A 21,229-nucleotide genomic window follows, 5' to 3' on the forward strand; every position below is an offset into this window, starting at 1 on the left:
TTGTGGGATCTTGGTGGTGACGCTCCAAACTGGACTGAGCAGAATGGCTTTGGAGGACGTTGCTGGGCTGGAGACCTCCAGATGGCCCTTGCTACTTAGGTGTTTTTGTTCTTCTGGAATGTCTTGTCTGCTTTGGAAGGCAGAGTTTATTTGCCCACAGTGTTTGCTTTAAATACGCAGCTCTCACAGGAGGGGAAGAGTACCAGGAAATAGTTTTCTAAATATATTTTTCCCATTTTCCTCCCCTCTGAACCCGCACTGGATGGTGTCATTATGTGGTCCCTGGCACTCGCTGCAGTGCTGCAGTTGGGTCTGTTTTGAGGCGATGATGTGTGGTGCAGCACTCCTTCAGCTTGGAAGCACCATCTGCAGGCCTGGCCCATCCTTTCTGGCCCTTGCTTTCCACTAGCCCTGTGCTCCGGCCAGCCAGTCTACGTAGAATCATAGAATCATAGAATCACCAGGTTGGAAAAGACCCATCGGATCATCAAGTCCAACCATTCCTATCAGGTACTAACCCATGACCCTTAGCACCTCATCCACCTGTCCCTTAAACACCTCCAGGGAAGGTGAATCAACCCCCTCCCTGGGCAGCCTCTGCCAGTGCGGAATGAGCCTTTCCATGAAAATTTTTTCCTGATGTCCAGCCTAAATCTCCCCTGGCGGAGCTTGAGGCCATTCCCTCTCATCCTGTCCCCTGTCACTTGGGAGAAGAGGCCAGCACCCTCCTCTCCACAATCTCCTTTCAGGTAGTTGTAGAGAGCAATGAGGTCTCCCCTCAGCCTCCTCTTCTCCAGGCTAAACACCCGTTCTCCAGCCCCCTCACCAGCTTTGTTGCTCTTCTCTGGACTCGCTCCAGAGCCTCAACATCCTTCTTATGGTGAGGGGCCCAGAAATGAACACAGGATTCGAGGAGCGGTCTCACCAGTGCCGAGTACAGAGGGAGAAGAACCTCCCTGGACCTGCTGGTCACGCTGTTTTTGATCCAAGCCAAGATGCCATTGGCCTTCTTGGCCACCTGGGCCACTGCTGGCTCATGTTCAGTCGCTGTCAACCAACACCATGAGATGCTGGAAGGTGGTTCCACTGCATGTAATTCAAGGAGTGGAAGCAGAGCCACAAACCAGCCTTGTATGTGACTGGGTCATCGGGGCTGAAGGATGCCACGCTGTTTGCTTAAGAGGCATTTGCGTGTGTGGTAGAGTTGACCTGAAACAAGTTTTATTGGATTTTACCTAGAGCACAAATAGAGAGAACCTTTAAGCGATTATGCGTAAGATAACATAACAGAGGTCCCTGCTCAGCCAGGCAGCTGGTTGCCTTTGGAAGCTCTGTGGATACGGGTCCTTTGCGTGTCTGATGGATGCTGCAGCCCCATGGGGACTAGCAAGGGAAAGGATGGGCCACTGTCTGCTAAGCATGGTGGCTGCTGTCTCCTGTTTCCCAGCTGGGCTGGGAGCAACACTGGAGCAACACTGGAGCAACAGCCACTCCTGGCAGCACTACGGAGCCACTCCTGGAACCTCGCTGTCCTTGTGGCAAGGGAAAAAAAGGCAGCTATTTAAATGAACAGCAAACCCATCCCTCTCCTCTGCACCCATGCTGCCTGCAGAATATATTCTGCCAGGGAAGGAAATGTCACGGGGAAAACAATTTAATTAGGAGACTAAATGCCTAATGAACTACATCCCTAGTTACGTGTAGCCCGCAGTACTATTCAGTATGGTGAAGGGCACATCACAGCAGGCCACAAACTTCAGGAATTCTGTTTCCTGCTGGCCAAAAGGGAGGGATGCTACCCAGAATGTTACCCCATTTCTGTCTCTGTAGAGGGGGCTGGATCTGAGCTGCTCAGGACATCGCTTTTGTCCCACCACCTTTCTACAGGATTGGTTCCATCCTATGTCCTGGGTACAATAATTTCCTTTACAAAAGCCCTGTCAGAAGGATCTTGGCATTTTCCGGAAGTACCCTGGAGTACTGGAGCGCCAGAGCCATTCCCTAGAAGAACCGGAGCCAATACCGGATTGGAACAAAGCTCCATGGTGCTCAGCCTCCACCTCTGACAGCAGATTCTCATGTGAAAGTAAGAACGGGGCAGGTGAAAGCTCTGCGTCCCCTTGCACCCTTCCAGCCTCCGATGTCGTCAGCTGGGATGGGCGTTCCTGCCCTGGGAGTGGTTTCTATAAACCTCTGTGGATTTTTCTTGTGTATTTTCTTCCGTATCAGCCTCCACAGTGTTAACAAGGTGGGATGAGGCAGAATCCATCACACAGCTTTGTCACTGAACTCCCACCTTGTAGTAAAGAGTCTGTCCTGTCTCTAGTTACATTAACCAGTGTGGTGCCATTTCTCATTTGTGGGTGTGGAGTCCATCTTACCCAATAAGCAGTTTTGGGGTTCATTTTCCCTCTCTGCCATTTGGGGGATTGTGCATCCTGGTGTGTTTACAGCGCGCTGACTTGTCCAGCCCTGCTCCAAAGCAAGCATTAATTTAGGTGGGTCCTTTGCAGTAGTTAACATTACCATTGTAGTTATTAATTAGTTTATTTTCACACCACCACTGGCAGTTCTCGGAGAAGGAGGGGAAGCTCAGTATTTTGCAGATGACAGAGGCCAAGCACAAAGAAACAGAAGTCAGAAGCACCCAGCAAGGGTGGGTACCGCGTGGAGGAACCCAAGGCTCAGTTTCTGCATTGGACTTTGGACTCTACACAGGGTCACACAGCCTGGTGTGATGTCCACACCACCTCTGCAAATCAGGGCGCGTGACTCGGTGCCTAGGAAAGAAGGAGCTCACAATTAGTCACCACCAATGAAGCAACTGTGACTTAAATACTTCATTTTGCAGTGCTGACGTGTAAAGAAAGGGAAGTTTAATACCTAAACTGTCCCCAGCTGCCACCCTGACTCCTCGGTGGGTGCTGGTTCTTGCCCTACAAGGCCAAGTGCAAGGTCCTACACCTGGGTCAGGACAGTCCGCAGTTTCAATAGAGCATGCGAGATGAAATGATTGAGAGCAGCCCCGTGGAGGAGGACTTGGGGGTGCTAATTTGATGAGAAGCTCAACGTGAGCTGACAACGTGTGCTTACAGCCCAGAAAGTCAACTGTATCCTGGGCTGCATCAAGAGAAGCGTAGCCAGCAGGGTGAGGGAGGAGATTCTGCCCCTCTGCTCTGCTCTGGTGAGACCCCAACTGGAGTCCTGTGTCTGGTTCTGGAATCCCCAATATAAGAAGGAAGTGGAACTGTTGGAATGGGTCCAGAAGAGGCCATGAAGATGATGCGAGGGCTGGAGCACTTGCCATCTGAGGGCAGGCTGAGAGCGTTGGGGTTGTTCAACCTGGAGAAGAGAAGGCTGAAGGGAGACCTTAGGGCAGCTTCCAGTACTGAAAGGGGTTCCAGGAGAGCAGGGGAGGGGCTTTTGATCGGAGAGTGCAGGGATAGGATGAAGCAGGAACGGTTTTGAGCTGAAAGAGGGGAGACTGAGATGAGATCTTAAGAAGAAATGTTTTCCCGTGAGGGTGGGGAGGCCCTGGCCCAGGTTCCCCATCCCTGGAGGAGTTCCAGGCCAGGCTGGACGAGGCTTGGAGCGACCGGATCCAGTGGGAGGTGTCAGGGGGGTTGGCCCTGGGGGGGGCTTTGAGATCCCTTCCAACCCAACCTGTGGCTCCACGAATCTCCCCCTGGCCCCAGGCGAGGGCAGCCGGGCCCTACGGACCCATCACTGTCCTCCTGGGGCCCAAGGACCGGGCCCGGCCGCGCCCGCCATGGCGGCGGCTCCTCCTTTCCGCCCGGCGCGTGACGTCAGCGTGGCGCGTGACGCCGCTCCCGCCTTACGCTCCCGCCTACAACTCCCGGCATCCCTCGCGGCGCGGCCGCCGTCCGCGGACGGCGGCCGCGCCGCGAGGGATGCCGGGAGCTGTAGGCGGGAGGGGGTGGAGCAGCGCGGGGCGGGGCGAGGCGGAGTCCGGTGAGGGAGAGAGCGAGCGGCGGCCTGGGCCGGTGGGTGGCTAGACGGACAGACAGACAGACAGGCGGTTTGTGAGGGGTCCCGGTGCCCCGCGCCCGTCCTCGCAGCCATGTCGGGGCTCCTGGGGAAGCTGTTCGGGACGGGCGGCGGCGGGAAGGGCGGCGGGAAGGGCCCGTCCCCGCAGGAGGCGATCCAGCGGCTCCGGGAGACCGAGGAGATGCTCAGCAAGAAGCAGGAGTTCCTGGAGAAGAAGATCGAGCAAGAGCTGGCGGCCGCACGCAAGCACGGAACCAAGAACAAGCGGGGTGAGCGGCCGGGCTGGGCTGGGCAGGGCTGGGCTGGGCTGTGAGACCGAAAATGCCAGCAAAAAAAAGTCTCCGAGATTCAATTTTGGAGTTTTAGGGAGCAAACAGTCCTTCAGTTCATCGAGGGAGTGATGGATGAGAAGCTGGATGTGAGCTGGCAATGTGCACTCGCAGTCCAGCTCGTGTCCTGGGCCGCATCAAAAATAGCGTGGCCCGCAGGGCGAGTGAGGGGATTCTGCCCCTCTATTCCTCTCTCGTGAGACCTCACCTGGAGTCCTGTGTCCAGTTCTGGAATCCTCAACATAATAAGGATATGGAGCTGTTGGAAAGGGTCTAGAGGAGGCTACAAAGATGATCAGAGGGCTGGAGCACCTCCCGTATGAGAACAGGCTGAGAGAGTTGGGGTTGTTCAGCCTGGAGAAGAGAAGGTTCCAAAGAGACCTTATAGTGACCTTCCAGTACCTGAAGGGGCTACAAGAAAGCTGAGGAGGGACTGTTTATAAAGGCTTGTAGGGACAGGACTAGGTGCAGTGGGTATAAACTGGAGAGGGGCAGATTTAGACACAACATAAGGAGGAATTTCTTCACCATGAGAGTGGTGAGGCCCTGGCCCAGGTTGCCCAGGGAAGTTGTGGCTGCCCCATCCCTGGAGGTGTTCCAGGCCAAGTTAGATGGGCCTTGGGCAGCCTGATCTAGTGGGAGGTGTCCCTGCCCATGGCAGGGGAGTTGGAACTGGATGATCTTTAAGGTCCCTTCCAACCCAAACTGTTCTATGATTCTGTGATTTCCTTCAGTCCTGCAGCAAGACCAGGGCTGGGACAGAATATATTTCGTACTTGCATGTGTATGGATAAGTTTTCCCAGACCTTTGTGGGTATGTTTGTATGTATAAGTTTTCCCATCCCCCAAATGGCAGAGGAAAAATCAACCAGATATAGTTTTATATCTTATGCCTAGAATTGTTTGATTGGAAAAGACCTTTGAGATCATCAGGTCCAACCATACCTGTCCACTGCTAAACCAGATCCCTGAGCACCTTGTCTGCCTGGCTTTTAAACATCTCCGGGTATGGAGATAGGAACGGTTGGACTCGATGATCCGGTGGGTCTCTTCCAACCTGGTTATTCTATGATTCTATGGGGATTTAACCGCCTTCCTGGGCAGCCCCTGCGAGTGATTTACCACTATTTCAGTAAAGAGTTTTTTCCTGATATCCAATAGGCCTCCTTTCAGGCAGTTGTAGACAGTGATAAGATCTCCCCTCAGCCTCCTTTTTTCCAGGCTAAACAACCCCAGTTCCCTCAGCCGCCTCTCAGAAGGCTTGTTCTCCAGACCCTTCACCAGCTTCATTGTCCTTCTCTAAATGTGCATCAGCCCCTCAATATCTTTCTTGAAATGAGGAGAGCACAAGTAACCTTTTAATGCAGGCCTGGGCAATGTGAAGGAATGATCTCCAGCAGTCATGTTCAGTGAGACAAGACCTGGTTACAGAATTTATTTCCCACTTACATGCATGTGTATATATTTCCCCAGAAATCTTATGCATATTCTGTTACTTTCCAAGGACTCATATTAATGTTATTATGAACTTCACAACAGTCAAATCTCTTGCAAATTAGACCTTTGGAGCCAGCTCTCTGTCTGATTCTGCGTTTCAGATAGGGAGAGACTGCAAACAGAGGTGATTATAGAAGACACATCTGTTCAGTACAGTTCATACTTAACACAAGATGTTATAATTTCCAAAAGAATGAAGAGTGTAACAGTGTCTAGAAAACTCCCCTGGCTTTCGCGGGCTTTCCCCGGCTCAGGAAGGGCAGTCTTTGTTGCCAGGAGTGCTCTGACATCGGTATACGTCACTGCTGCCCCATAACAGTATCACACTATGGCTCCACTCCTCTGTGCTAGGTTCACTTTCTGTTCCCTGTGCCCACATTTGGGGAGAGGCCTGGAGAATCTGGCAGAGTAGAGGCTGGAGTTACGCTGGTTGCGTGCCGGAGGAGTTGGAAAAGATGTGATCAGCCTGGAACAAGGCCTGGCTGTCTGGTGTTTCATCTTCTAACAACCAAAACTCTTTATAAAGCCGTTGCTCAAATCGAGGGTTTGGCTAAATACATTTTTGTTGTGCTCAGGGTATCCTAAAGCTGTAGGTGGCTCATAAATGAGTGTTACAAATTCATGTTCACTTGGCTGTCCCAGGGAGCTCTGGCTGCGTGTTTGCAGTCGGTGCATGGTGGGCATTGGTGGTCGGGCAGCCCACAGTTAAGACCAGGTTTCTTGGCTCATGTATTTCTGTGCTCTTATAAGCTTCTTGCTTGTTTTACAACAATCATTTAAAGTGGCATTTTCAGGAACGTGCATTTAGATTTTTGTGTTGACGTTGCCCTTTTTGTGCAGGGTTTCAGCAGAGTTTGAAGCAGGAGCAGTGGCTCCGTGTGTGGCCCTGGGAGCTGCTGACGCACAAGTGTTGGCTAAGCAGCAAGGGTTAATTTAAAGTAATTACCCACAACAGCTTCTGCTTTATATCACCACCTCAGTCAGCATTTTAAGCCTCTTTTCGAACTTCAGAGCACTCTAGTACCTCAGGGCTTCTTGCTTGTGCTGGTGCGAACAGAGCAAGCTCGGGACTGGTCACTGAGTTCGTGGGCAGTGATGGTGTGGCAGGGGCCTCGCTTGCTGCCCCAAGCATCTTCTGAAGGACCTCAAGGGAGCCTGACTTCAGGCTTCTCTATGAGTTTCTAAATTTAGTGCAGCAGTTGTAGTAAGTCTGAGTTTCTTGTGCGGTTTTTGGCCTAGTTTGGTTATGAGCTTAAAAGGAGGACTAAAATACATCTCTTCGTAGCCTTCCTGTAATGCAGTTTGTGCATGTTCCATCTTCCTCTTGTCTTGTTTAACCTCTTCTAAGCTTCTCTTTCTGCCACTGTTGTTCAGGGCTTTTCTGTCAGGCCCTCTCCCTCCCCGCCGTGCTGTGCCTGCTGCCTGGCAGTGTGCTCTGGAGTGCTTTGGGTAGCAGAGGGATTGCATTTCTTTGGAGGTGGAGGAAGGAGAAAAACCTGCCCAGGATTCTGGGTCAGACTAATTGAGGTCTCACAGGCGGAGAGGATCCTGGTGAGTAATTGAGGAGCTGTGAAATGGAGAAGGGCTAGGAGTGGTTTTCTGCTGGAAAACAAAATTGTCGTGTTTTCCAGAGGATTTCTGAAACTTGGAGGCCAGCTTTTATTGTTGGGCTGCTGGGAAGGACAACTGGTTATCTGCAAGCTTGCTGGGAAGTGAGTTCCACTCAGGACAGACTGTGGCACTGCTCATTTATTCTGGGTTCACATGTCAGTCATCAGCTCGGCTCCAACAAATTGTGGTTGTATGCAGTCATTTGGGTTTTTCCCTCTCTGATTTCAGGCTGGTTTATAATCCAGAAATGATGTAGTTTTGATGCAAAGTCATTTAAATCAACAGTTAAAGTGAAAATAAAAATACGTTGATTTTTATATGTGAAAGTCTGTCTTTTGAATGTCAAAACTTTAATGTAGTTGAATGTTTTAAGTCAAACTGAACAAAAGTTAATTAAACAGGGATTTTGTAAAGTATTGTGTCACCTTTTAAAAAGTACAACTTTAAGGATCTTTAAGCTTTCATAGTTTCTGTGTATCGCTTGCTACAGAGAAGCGTGCTGTAGATTGTGCATGTGTGTAATGCCCAGCTGGGCAGTCATGCTGGCATTAATGGAAGCTGCTGCGGAGAAGCTGGGAGACATAGAATGATTTGGGTTGGAAGGGACCTTAAAGATTATCCAGTTCTAGTCCCTGCCATGGGCAAGGACACCTCCCACTGGATCCGGTTGCTCAGAGACCCATCCCACCTGGTCTTGAACACCTCCAGGGATGGGGCAGCCACAACTGCTCTGGACAACCTGGGCCAGGGCCTCCCCACCCTTAGAGCAAAACATTTCTCCCTAAGATCTCATGTCAATCTCACCTCTTTCAGCTGAAAACCATCTCCCCTTGTCCTATCCCTGCCCTCCCTGATCAAGAGCCCCTGCCCTGCTTTCCTATAGCCCCCCTTAAGGAGAACACATGTTGCTGCAGCAGCAGGGAAGGAGCTTACTTGAAAGTTTAAAGCCACCTTAGAAAACCTGGAATGATATTTTTGTTTTCTCAGGGGAGAGATGGGCATCTGGCACACTGAGGGTGACAAAAGGAAACCTTCCCTGTTCTCCAGCACACTGTGCGATTGTTCGGGTGCCAAGTCAGTGGGTTTCTAAAGGCTCATTGACCGATTCCTGCAGCACTGCTGGCGTCTAGGGAGAGCACAGAGACTTAGAGGCTTCCTGCTTCTTGTGCCTGCCCCAAGCACATGCAGGGTTTTATAATTTATGAACTTACTTTGTGTGTGTATTTTCCATCGTCTATACTCTGGATGTCCAGGCTGTGTAACCTCTCATGAAACACTGAAGTTAAAATGAGTGACTAATATATAGTGACTAGTATAAATTTCCTCAGTTGATGGTGTTTCTTGGCATGGGAAGCTTTCAACTTTTATTAAAAAGCTGGGGTTTTTTTTCTGGGTCTTTGTCTTTTCTGGCAGCACAGATGTGGCAGTGCTGTGATTACCATGACTTGTGGAGGAACTGGAGTAATTATTAAAATTAAAATTATTAAAACTTATTAAAAGTAGTAATAATTTTCCTTCATTCCACCAATTCCTTCTCGTTAGTCCGCAGCTCCTGGAGGATGGAGAGGGTAACAGCCTCCAAGAGTTTGGTAGGTGCGAAGGCACCTATGCCGCTTCTGGACATGTCAAGGAGACCAGCACTTATGGCTTCAGTGAGCTGTGGGAGAATAAGACTGATCATCTTTAGAAGGGTTTCTTGAGAAGATTCAGGTTCTTTTAGGGAGAGTTCCTTCTTTTAGGGGGGAGTTGGGTTATGCTTGTGGTTTTTTTAGTGTTATCTCATGGAAGTGCTCAGCCTATTCTCTGGAAAACAGTCTGTGTTCTGGTGGTTATCTTTTTGTTTTCTGTTCTCAGGAGGCTCCTCAGCATCTTTGCTCTGGCTCATGAGTAGTGGACCTACTCTTCCTGAAGTTAATGAAGCAGCAGTAGTACAGCAGGGTTTGAACACCAGTCAGCCAGCTTCTTCCTGGGTTTTCAATCTGTCCTGAAAACAACTTTTGCTTTAACAAAAGGAATGTGCAGCTGTGAGCTTGACGGTTTGAAGTATTGTGCTGCTGCTGCATCCTTTTATTCCGCCCCAGTTTGTCGATACGGCATTGTTGCGTTCAGTCCGGGATATTTTATCAGGCACTCAACCCTCTTGAAACAAACAGAATGGCTAGGTCCTGCCAAGGGTTATGAAGTTCTTGTGTTCAGTATTCAGTTTCAGGGTAGCTCAAGCTGATCTTAATCACTGCTGCTTTGGCATTACTCCTTTCTTTGTGGCTGTTGCCTCATCCTTCAAGAGCTAGCTCATAAAGCCAAGCTGCTGGAGAAATAGAGTACACACCCAGAAAAGCAATGGGTTAGTTCCTTGATCCATAACTATTTTGGGTATAATGATTCCAGAATCTGTTTCTGCATTATTCATTATTTATGCATTATTCTGTATTGTTTTGGCCTTCCAATACCTGAATGGGACCCACTAGAAAGCTGGGGAGAGACTTTTTACAAGGGTGTGGAGTGATAGGATGAGGGAGAATGGCTTTAAATTGGAAGGAGAGAGGTTTAGGTTAGATGAGGGTGGTGAGACAAAGGCACAGGCTGCCCAGAGCAGTGGTGGATGCCCCATCCCTGGAGGTGTTCCAGGCCAGGCTGGATGGGGCTTGGAGCAACTGGATCCAGTGGGAGGGATCCCTGCCTATGACAGGGGGTGGAACTCGATGGGCTTTAAAGTCCCTTCCAATCCAAACCATTCTGTGATTCTATGATTATTCAAAACTCAAAGCCCAAATGATGTTTGAGCGTGAAGATTACAGCAGGGAGAGAAACTGTGTGCTCTGTTGGGGTGCCCCTTGTGCAGGTTGTACACTGCAGAGGTTACGTCCAGGGTGGATTGATGCCGTTGTAAAATCCAGTGGCAGGCAGGAGCACATCTTTGTTAATGAGCACCGGGTCCACGCACACTGGAGTGGGCGAAATGCTAACATGGTGCTAATATGAAGTAAAATTATTCCAGCTTTAGCAGGATACTGACATTTCATGGGTTTTCTGTCAACTCTGACTGTTAGTTAGCCAGTTTTCTTCTCTGATGTCAGAGTTTCACTGTAAATAAATAGAATCCTGTTTTTTTTTAAGCACTGATGACTGAGTACAAAATGGATGCAAAACCTCTGCTAGATTCCTGCTGTATAATTCAGACTTTTCCTGGAAAGACAGCGTTCCTGTGCTCCAACCCACACGTAAAAAAAACCAACAAACAAGAAAGCTGGGTGTAGGCTGAAGCCAAAAGTCATAATTTTATGCCCACCTCCGGCTGGCAGTAGGTGATGGTGCTGCCACAGGTGAGTCAGCGCTGCTGGCTGATCTGATGGAGAATTAACTGTTTGCTGTCCTTGTGCCTTTTCAGTCCCTCACAGCAGCCTGCTGCTGCTCTTTGCCTCTTGTGAAGACATTGAGGAGCTTGAGTGTGCCCAGAGAAGGGGAACAAAGCTGGTGAAGAAGCTAGAGAACAAGCCTTGTGGGAGGCACCTGAGGAAGCTTGGAGTAGTTTAGCCTGGAGAAAAGGAGGCTGAGAGGGAGACTTCATCACTCTCTGCAGCTCCCTGAAAGGAGGTTGGAGTGAGGTTGTTGTTGGTCTCTTCCCCCAGGTAACAAGTAATTGAGAGGAAACTGCCTCAAGTTGTGCCAGGGGAGGTTTAGACTGCGTATCAGGGAGAATTCCTTTGCCAAAAGATTTCTCAGGCACTGGAACATCTGCCCAGGGGAGTGGTTGAGTCCCCATCCCTGGAGGCATTTAAAAGATGGGTAAATGAGGTGCTCGGGGATCTGGTTTAGTGTTGGACAGCTGTCCTGTGCTGCTGTTAGCACCAGTGTGGGCAAGGCACCAGTTGGATTAGTCTGCTGATCCAGCCAAAACCTAACTGTTAATAAAGATAAAGAGGAAAAAAACCTATTTTATGGGCTTAACTGCACAAATGCCAGAGCTGGCAGGAGGAGTCAGGACTGTGACTGGAAGGAGGAGGGCAGTTCTGCCTCTCCTGGCAACAGTCTCCTGCTTGATCAGTTTAGGGCTGTTACTTGAGATAAAATCTGAGTGACTTGCAGTATCCCAGCTGATCATTAATTAAAAAAAGGAAGCCAGCCTGCACCGTGGTGTGGGCATTTTTTATTTAGACGTTTACAACGATCTGGGATTCAAGAAAGAGAAAGCTGCAGGCTCAGACCTGGTATGGGCAGAACTCCAGTGACCTGTGACCATGTATGTAGGGTCTTGGGTGTTAGCGCATTGCTTATGGATGTGTTTTTAAAGCCCTGCTTGACATTTGGCAAGATAAGTGATCTCTGCCCTTAGAGTCAAATAACATGAGCCTGGTTCTGTTTCTGTGAATCATAAGATTCATGAAGGGGAAGCAGGAGTCCTGCAGCAAACACTGTCCAGCCCTTCTTCTAGTATTTGAGGCTGCCGTTTTGGTGTTTTACATCATGTGAAATATGTCTGTGAGTTCCAGGTGCCAAACTAAACCATGGCTGCAATGCAAGAGTACTGATAGCAGTGCTGGCCCGAGACCTTCATCTCCCCTGAGGTTAATGAGTTCAGCATTAATGGCCTGGCTTAGGAGAGTGTGATAATTACTCTTTATAAACAGAATCACAGAATCATGAAGGTTGTAAAAGACCTCTCAGCACATCCAGTCCAACCATCAGCCCAACCCCACTGTGCCTGCTAAACCATGTCCTGAAGTGCCACAGCTACACTGTTTTTGAATCTCTCCAGGGATGGAGACTCTGCGGCTGCCTGGGCAGATGATTCCATTGCCTCCCCACTCTTTCACTACAGAAGTTTTTCCTAATATCCAACCTAAACCTCCCTGGCACAACTCGACATCGTTTCCTCTCGTCCTGTCCCTTGTTACTTGGGAGCAGAGACCAGCACCCACCTGGCTACAGCCTCTTTCCCGGGAGATGCAGAGAGTGATGGGGTCAGCCCCTCAGCCTCCTCTTCTAAACAGCCCCAGGTCCCTTAGCTGCTCCAGTCCCTTCTCCAGCTCTGTTCTCCTTCTCCAGATGCACTCCAGCCCCTCAATGTTTTTCATATACTGAGGAGCTCAAAACTGAAGCCAGGGTTCAAGGTGTGGTGTCACCAGTGCCAAGTACAGGGGGATAATCTCTCCCTGCTCCTGCTGGCCACCCTATGGCTGATACAGGCCAGGATGCAGGTGAAATGGGTGTTTAAAACCGAGGAAACTTCTAGTTTGTGATTCCATCCTACCCTTGTTTAACAGAAGCTTTTGGAGAGAGGTTGGTGTGGTATGGAACTGTTTGGTTGGAATCTAAAGCTTCATAAACACCGTTTAAAATGGCTTTAGAAAGTGGCATAAATATAAACAAAAAACCTGCTTCTGCCAGATGTGTGTTGGTAACTGTATTTGATGCAATACATCCTTCCTCTGTTCCTGTTCCCTGTCAAGCCCTGTCGAAGGGAAGTTTGCAGCCAGCAATTTTGTGTTTATTATCTCTCCAAATGTATCAGATATTTGGTTCCAGCATGTCATTAAGCTCCAGCCCTGGTTACTGAACCCTGCTTAAGGGCCCCTAGTGCTTGTTCAAAACCCTAGTTTGCAGGTGATATGAGTTGTTAATTTGTATTAACCCTCCTTTACTTACTCACACTTGTGCAAGAAACTTTGATGTTGTTTCTTTGGCACAATTTGTGCAATGTTTTTCTGTACTGGAGTGTTGCCAGGCTTTGCACTTGTATCCTTCAGGCCTCTGTCAATCTTTTCTTGCTCCTTGTGACTTGGTGCTGATAAGAACCACGTGCTTGTACTTCAACAGCGTTTTTCCTGGGAGCATCAGCAGCTGAGGGGATGCACTGGAGGCCCTCGCTTAGTCTAGCTGGGAAAAGATCACTGTGGTGCTTCTGGCAGTTTTTGCTCTCCCCTGTGAGATCGCCAGCTGCTTTGGAAAAAAACAAAGTTTTTATTACTGCCCTTTCTGGTTTTTGGAGTGCTACCTGCAGCTTATTGCAGAGACTTTGCATGGGATGTGATGTGAGTGAGGAGGATGTGGCTTGACCTTCTGCAGGCAGCAAGGCTCTTAAAGAGAGTGTGCATGTGTGTGAGGAAGGAATGGGGTGTGAAGTCAAATCTTGCTGTTTACTCATACTACTTACAAATGGATGATTTTTGCAAAACTAGGAGTTGGATCAGCTCACCTGCTTTAACATGCTTTCCATGAAGTTTGCAGTCCAGCAGACAGGCTCTCCTGGCACTAAGTGCCTGAAATAAAAGGGTTGTAGTTGGAGAAACCCAAGTAGGCTATGCATCAGGTGTTGGTAGACCTTTTCCTCAGACATCCCAAGGCAACTCAGAAGATGCTGGGAGACGTAGGTTTGTGTTCTCGCAAGGACGTGGCCAGGTTGCAGGTGATGATCCTGGATTGTACTACTCCCACTTGCAGGATCACATCTAGAGTGGTAACCAGCTACTACCACCTTCTGCTGTGAGTGTTTTCCAGGCAGCAGTTGCTTCAGAACTGAACAAAAGATTAAAAAGTCCCTGTGCCCCAGTCCCTTATCCAGAAGGTTACAAGCCAGTTACAAGTGGGGTTCCCCAGGGCTCAGTGCTGGGTCCAGCCCTGTTCAATGTCTTTATCAATGACCTGGATGAAGGCATCGAGTGCACCCTTAGCAAGTTTGCTAAGCTGGGTGGAAGTGTTGATCTGCTGGAGGGTAAGGAGGCTCTGCAAAGGGATCTGAACAGGCTGGACCGCTGGGCAGAGTCCAATGGCATGAGGTTTAACAAGGCCAAATGCCGGGTCCTGCACTTGGGGCACAACAACCCTGAGCAGCTACAGACTAGGAGAAGTCTGGCTGGAAAGCTGCCTGGAGGAGAGGGACCTTGGGGTGTTGGTTGACAGCGACTGACCATGAGCCAGCAGCGGCCCAGGTGGCCAAGAAGGCCAATGGCATCTTGGCTTGGATCAGAAACAGCGTGGCCAGCAGGTCCAGGGAGGTTCTTCTCCCTCTGGACTCGGCACTGGTGAGACCGCTCCTTGAATCCTGTGTTCAGTTCTGGGCCCCTCACCACAAGAAGGATATTGAGGCTCTGGAACGAGTCCAGAGAAGAGCAACGAAGCTGGTGAAGGGGCTGGAGAACAGGCCTTATGAGGAACAGCTGAGAGAGCTGGGGGTGTTTAGCCTGGAGAAGAGGAGGCTGAGGGGAGACCTCATTGCTCTCTCCAACTACCTGAAAGGAGGTTGTGGAGAGGAGGGAGCTGGGCTCTTCTCCCAAGTGAGAGGGGACAGGACGAGAGGGAATGGCCTCAAGCTCTGCCAGGGGAGATTTAGGCTGGACATTAGGAAAAAATTTTTCACAGAAAGGGTCATTGGGCACTGTCAGAGGCTGCCCAGGGAGGGGGTTGAGTCACCTTCCCTGGAGGGGTTTAAGGCATGGGTGGATGAGGTGCTAAGGGGGGCATGGTTTAGTGTTTGATAGGAATGTTTGGACTCGATGATCCGGTGGGTCTCTTCCAACCTGGTTTTTCTGTGATTCTGTGATACTTTGAAGGTCTGATATGTTGAAGTCAAGTGTTGGTTTAGGCACAAGGTAAACCAAGAATCTTGCTCATGTGGCCACCACCCTGCTGACACCAGCCCCTGAGATTAACCTGGCAGTGATATTGGTGAATTTAGCTGTGTAGCTGCATCTTGAGCTTGTTTGGATACTTGATGCCAGGTTACTCAGTGCATGCAAAGCCTTGCAGTGTCTTTTGCTGTGAAATCTGCTTTTTGGTGTCCCTCTCTCTGATAAGGCTGTGATCACTTGTAATTCCTGTTTCACTGAGTTGGTGGTGTTACCAAACATCCATATCGCACGTGCTCTTCACAGCCTGGCAGGAGCTCATTCAGGGTTAAGGATGTCAATGTTTACCTCCAGGTGACTGCACAAAGGTTGCTTGGAGGTAGTGGGACTGCAAAGAAGCATCAATGCCAGGGTAACATGAACATTGACTGATAATATTCAGAAGCTTGCATATGATTCTTGTTGATTACGAAATAAACTCGGTTGATATAAAGTTCATAGTGAGCTGCCTAGAGCTGTGTGCAGTCATTGCATCTGCTGTGAAGGTGGTACCCCTATAAAATATCTTGACAGCATCCGTGTAGTGGGCTCAGCACGTGCAGTGTTCTGGGAGAAAAGCGAGTGGTAGAAAACCTCTTCTGCTAAGTGCTTCCCTGGCAGCTCCACCAGCTTGTGATGGGAGGGCTGTGGTAGCAATGCTTATTGCCAAACCGAGCTCCAGGAGCTCGTCTCTGCCCAAGGGTGCGGGAGCAGCATTAAAAAATAAAATTAATGAAATTCTGGCCTCGAGAGATGAACTGCAGTGGTGCCCATTAAGTGTTTAGGTGTTGATTCAAGAAGTATGAAGTGTTTTTTGGAAAATAAATATGGTTTCTTTGATTTGTAACTTCTGGCTTTCTGAAGGTTTGTGTATTCACTCTTATCCCCTCAGTCATTATGTCGGAATCTGAGCTGTCATGAAAAAAGTTCAAATTTTCACATCTCAAAATAGCATAACTTTGCCAGATGAGATGTTAAGAGAAATGCTAAATATTATGACAGCCTTAGCATAATTCTTAAAACTTGGCAACAGTCTAATGATAATTGCTGAAAGATGGAAAATGGAGGATAGGTCACCCAGGAACCCACTTGTTCCTTTCCCCACGAAGAGAAGGGCTTGAAATGGGCTACTTAAGGGTAGACTCTTCCAGGTTTTGTGACTTAATCACAAAAATATTGTTGAGCCAGGGAGTGCAGTTGTTTGGGTTTCTTCCCTGTGAGAAAAGAACATTTTGAGATACTGAAGAAGCACTACTTTGGTTCTTGTAAAGCTGAACCTCTGTTTGATAAGTCCTGGCAAGGATTCAAGGGAGGATCATAGTCTTTCACTGGAATTCTGTTCTGGAATCCCCAGCGTAATAAGGATATGGATCTGTTGGAACCGGTTCAGAGGAGGCCATGAAGGTGATCCAGGGGCTGGAGCACTTCCAGTACAAGGACAGGCTGAGAGGGTTGGGGCTGTTCAGCCTGGAGAAGAGAAGGTACTGGAAGAGAAGCTTCCAGTACTGAAACAGGCTCCAGGAGAGCTGGGGAGGGACTTTACAAGGGCATAGAGCGATAGGATGATGGGGAATAGCTTTAAATTGGAAAGGGGGAGATTCAGATTAGACATTAGGAAGAAACTCTTCACAATGAGCATGGTAAGGCCCCGGCCCAACTTGTACAGAGAAGATGTGGCTGCCCCATCCCTGGAGGTGTTTCAGGCCAGGGTGGATGGGGCTTGGAGCAACCTGATCGAGTGGGTTTTGTCCCTGCCCATGGCAGAGGAGTTGGAACTGAGTGGGCTTTGAGGTCCTTTCCAGCCCAAACCATTCTGTGATTCTAATTCTCTTTGACAAGGTATCTACAGCAATCACAAGATGAAGAGGAAAACCCATGGAGAGTATTTGCAGGCTGTGAGAGTCCTCAGGAGTCCTTACGGACCATATTTTCTCATCCTAAAAGTTTAAACATTTGTTGAATTCTGAATAATGATCTCCTTTTGTATCCATATAAAATTCTGATGTGTGACCAAGTGCAGATTTTAACAGCAAAGTTATTGGGCAGTTTAAAAGGGTAAGGGGGGATTAATTACCCCAGGAGGCTTAGAAAATACCTGGTCTCATTTGGAAAGAAGAAATGTGTTTTGGGTAAATCAGTTTTGGAGATGCCTTGCAATCCCCTGCCATCATTCAGTGATGTGCAGGACTGAGAACTGGGAAATGTGGCTGAAGCTTTCCTTCCAGAGGGTGGAGCAGATTTAATGTAAGTTGGAAGCCTTGGGCCTAGATCATGTTGGCTGGTGCAGTGTTTGTTAAGCTCACTCTAGCTCCTGGGTGGAACAAACCAGTTGGCTTTTTCTCTTTCTTTCCCAGGTTTCTTATTTGGGTTACAAAGCTTGCTGTAGTTGACTTGTTTTTTTTTTTAATTGGATAAAACTGCTCCAGACTCGCCTAGAGATTATTTTACAGCAGATTATTGACCAGAAGGTCTGTTGCCTTGATGTCCAAGGTACAGAGGAACCAACTTTCTTGGGCTGAAGGTTTGCTGGCTTTCAGGACCGTTCACCTCTTGTCTGAGGTAGAGGTTCCTCAGCTTGTGGGTCTGCATCCCAAGTGCAGTACGTTTCCATCTGTAACTTCCAGCCCGACTGAGTCACTTGCTGCTTCAATAGTAAATAGCATTGTAGTCATGGACCTTTGGAAACGCACTTTTTGCACTGTATGTGAAAATAGCTGCTTGTGACTGATTTCTGAAAAGGAAGCATTACAAGGAAGTGCGCTACGCTTTGAGTACAGCTGCTTACATCTCAGCTCTGGGATTGTAGAATCATGGAATGGTTTGGGTTGGAAGGGACTTCAAAGATCATCCAGTTCCATCCCCCTGCCGGGGGGATCCCTCCCACTGGATCCGATTGCTCAAAGCTCCATCCAGCCTGGCCTCGAACACCTCCAGGGATGGGGCAGCCATGACTTCTCTGGGCAGCCTGTGCCTGTGTATCACCACCCTCATCATGAAGAATTTCTTCCAAATGCCCAATTTAAATCTTCCCCCTTCTAATTTAAAGCCATTCCCCCTCATTTTATCACTCCATGCCCCTGTGAAAAGTCCCTCCCCAGCTTTCTTGTAGACCTCCTTCATGATTCTGGAAGGCAGCCTCTTTTCCAGGCTGAACAACCCCAACTCTCTCAGCCTCTCCTCACACAGGAGATACTCCAGTCCTCGAATCATATTCGTAGCCTCCTCTGGACCCATTCCAACAGTTCCATATCCCTCTTATGTTGGGGATTCCAGAGGTGGACACAGGACTCCAGGTGTGGTCTCACAAGAGCAGAGTAGGAGGGAAAAAATCACCTTCCTTGACCTGCTAGCCACGCTTCTGTTGATGTGGAACAACATCAGGAACTGCTGGTATGAAAGCTGAGTTGATGCTGGTCGGAACACCGAGCAGCATTGAGGGGGTAACAGTGTGAAGGAGGTAGTTGTCAGATTATTTGGGTAAAATTTGAATCAAGGCTTTGATTGCGGTTGCACAGGATGCACTTTTCTCTGTCTTTTTCTTTTCTTTTTTTGCCTTTGTGTATTTCTAGATTTTTAGACCAGGATTGTGTTTTGTTTAGTTTAATCTCTTGCACAACAGACTAAATGTTCTGTCGCTACTTTGCTCAAGGGGACGTTGTGTAATCTCGTTGTTTTACATACAGATAGGACAGCAACCTCCTTGTATTCTCTGACTGGTTTGGATGCTTTATTGGAGTAGTTTCTATCAGTTACTTAAACTGTGAGCTGGGAATAGTTGCCTCCCATTGAGGAGAGGGGTTGGGAACTTTGTTAGGTGTTTAGTAGCCAGACACTGAGAAGTGGAGGACAAAGACTAAACTCTGCTCATGATTCTCTGCTAAAATACAGCGTCTCCCAAAAGAAAGACAGAGGCGGCTGCTGCCAGCTCTGCCGGCGTGCTGGAGGCATTAGGCCGGACCATTGCAGAGAAATGCACGATAACGGCTTCAGACATTCAGCATAAAGTGACTTTTAGGCCTGTGTGTATCCTCTAGACATCATAAACCTCAGCAGGTGATCCTCACGGGAAAGGAAATCGTGCTGCTTTGTGCTGTGTTAGCTTTGGAGTTGATGTGAATGCTTTAGTGCCTCTGTCTCCCAGCTGCTTTCACACCATGATGCTTAAAATCAAAGCTGACTTCTTGGACCTCTAACGTTTTATGCTGTGTCATCAGCTCGGCTCAGTGTGTCTGAGTGTTTATGGGCAGCCAGGTAGGAATGGGGTTGGGGATTGGCTCAGTGGCTGTGCTTTGGAGAGGCTTTGGAAAACACCCTGAAGAGATCTGAACTGTACGACCGTGAACAGAAGGGAATTCAGTGTCGCCAGCTTCTGCATCCTGTAAGGCTGAAAGGTCTTGGACCAGTGTTCCTTGGAATGTGCTATGGATCTGTTGTGGCAAGATGCTGCCTGGATGCTCTTATGCTGTTTGGTTTGAACCAACACACGTGTTCCTCAGCTGGTTAGCAGTTCCTTGAGCAAGCAAATCCCTGCAGAAAGATGGTTATCCGAGGCCAACTCAGTGCTTTGGAAGGGGTTTGGTAAGACTGTAGTGGAATTTATATAGAATCATAGAATGCTTTGGGTTGGAAAGGAACTTTACTGGTCATCCAGTCCAAACCCCTACAGGATCAGGGACATCTTTAACCAGATCAGGTTGCTTAGAGCCCCATCCAACCTGACCTTGAATGTTTCTGGGGAAACGTATCTACCCCTTTATCCGCTTGAGGTTATTTTTCAACCTTTTTCCTTCTTAGGAGATTTTTTGAGATACTATAGGTGGTTTGCTAGTTCTCAGTAGAATGAGAGCTGAGTGCATGCTGCCTGAGACGAAGCTACTCCCCTGCAGGTGAAGCAGCCAACTACTTCTTGCACCTACTGGTGCCTCTTGTTTATCCCATTTTAAGGACAGTGAGGATATTGTCTGTGATTAAATTTGCCGCCGAGGCAAGTGCCAGGAATGGTATTTCCAGAAGCAGCAAAAATCATGAGGTTTCTTTCTGTTGAGCACATTCTAGCTGGATACACTATGTGGAGTGCAAGAGCTCACCTGGTATTAAGGTGATCATGTTGGTCATCTCTGGTGCCTGGGCTGTCCGAGTGGGGCCAGGAGACTCCCATCAGGAAGCCCCTCTGTACTATATTGTGCTGCTTGTTTTGGTGTGGCTGTTGCTGGGTGTGTGGGGTTTTTTGTGGCTATTTTGGAGTATTTCATCCCATGTTAAACAGCTGGTGCCTGTCCGCAGTGGCATGTCTGCTGCTGCCAGTTCTTCTCCTCTACCAGAGAGAATCAAAGAATTAGAAGTGAGAGTAGATTATTTTCCCTTTCAACTGGAGCAGTCGGAGCTCTTAACCCTTGTGTTTCCTCTGGGTGAGAAGCCTTTCTGGTTTAGGTATCACTGTGATTTCATAGAATCATAGAATCACCAGGTTGGAAGAGACCCACCGGATCATCGAGTCCAACCATTCCTATCAAACACTAAACCATGTCCCTCAGCACCTCGTCCACCTGTGCCTTACACCCCTCCAGGGAAGGTGACTCAACCCCCTCCCTGGGCAGCCCGTTCCAGTGCCCAATGACCCTTTCTATGAAAAATTTTTTTCTAATGTTCAGCCTAAACCTCTCCTGGCGGAGCTTGAGGCCATTCCCTCTCATCCTGTCCTCTGTCACTTGGGAGAAGAGGCCATCACCCTCCTCTCCACAACCTCCTTTCAGGTAGTTGTAGAGAGCAATGAGGTCTCCCCTCAGCCTCCTCTTCTCCAGGCTAAACAACCCCAGCTCTCTCAGATGTTCTTCATTTTTCACAGATCTTTGCAGAGGCTGGTGTTGGAAATGTGCATATTGTGAGCCACCAGCTGAGACAAATTCTTGGGGTTTGCAAATGCCTGGGCCGTGGTACAAGCATGGCTTTGAATTCAGGAAAACTCTTGAATTGTATTCCCAGTGCTCTTTGAAGGGATGAGTCCTCCCACTGTTCACAAGGTGAGATGTGGTTTTGGTACCAGAACTTTGGAGTTGCAAGTATGTAGAAAAAGAAGCCTTGGGTCTCCCTTGTTTTTATTAATACTTTTCTATTAATGACATTTAAAAGCGTTAGTTCCACAGAATTGCTGTATGCATCAATATTTATTAACATGACTTG

The 21,229-nt window shown here is 48.6% G+C and overlaps 1 protein-coding gene across 1 annotated transcript in view; it reads left to right on the top strand.

Moving 5' to 3' along the window:
• The first annotated feature begins 3,958 nt into the window (after window positions 1–3,958).
• Window positions 3,959–21,229, top strand: part of CHMP4B (charged multivesicular body protein 4B) — a 31,197-nt gene continuing 13,926 nt past the window's right edge. Inside the window, exon 1 of the mRNA XM_069871787.1 lies at window positions 3,959–4,277. Within this exon, the coding sequence (XP_069727888.1) occupies window positions 4,082–4,277 (196 nt within the window). The 5' untranslated portion in view covers window positions 3,959–4,081. The remainder of the gene's footprint in view (window positions 4,278–21,229) is intronic.

The sequence above is a fragment of the Phaenicophaeus curvirostris genome, chromosome 18, assembly GCF_032191515.1.
Source record: "Phaenicophaeus curvirostris isolate KB17595 chromosome 18, BPBGC_Pcur_1.0, whole genome shotgun sequence".
NCBI classification, from domain to species: domain Eukaryota; kingdom Metazoa; phylum Chordata; class Aves; order Cuculiformes; family Cuculidae; genus Phaenicophaeus; species Phaenicophaeus curvirostris.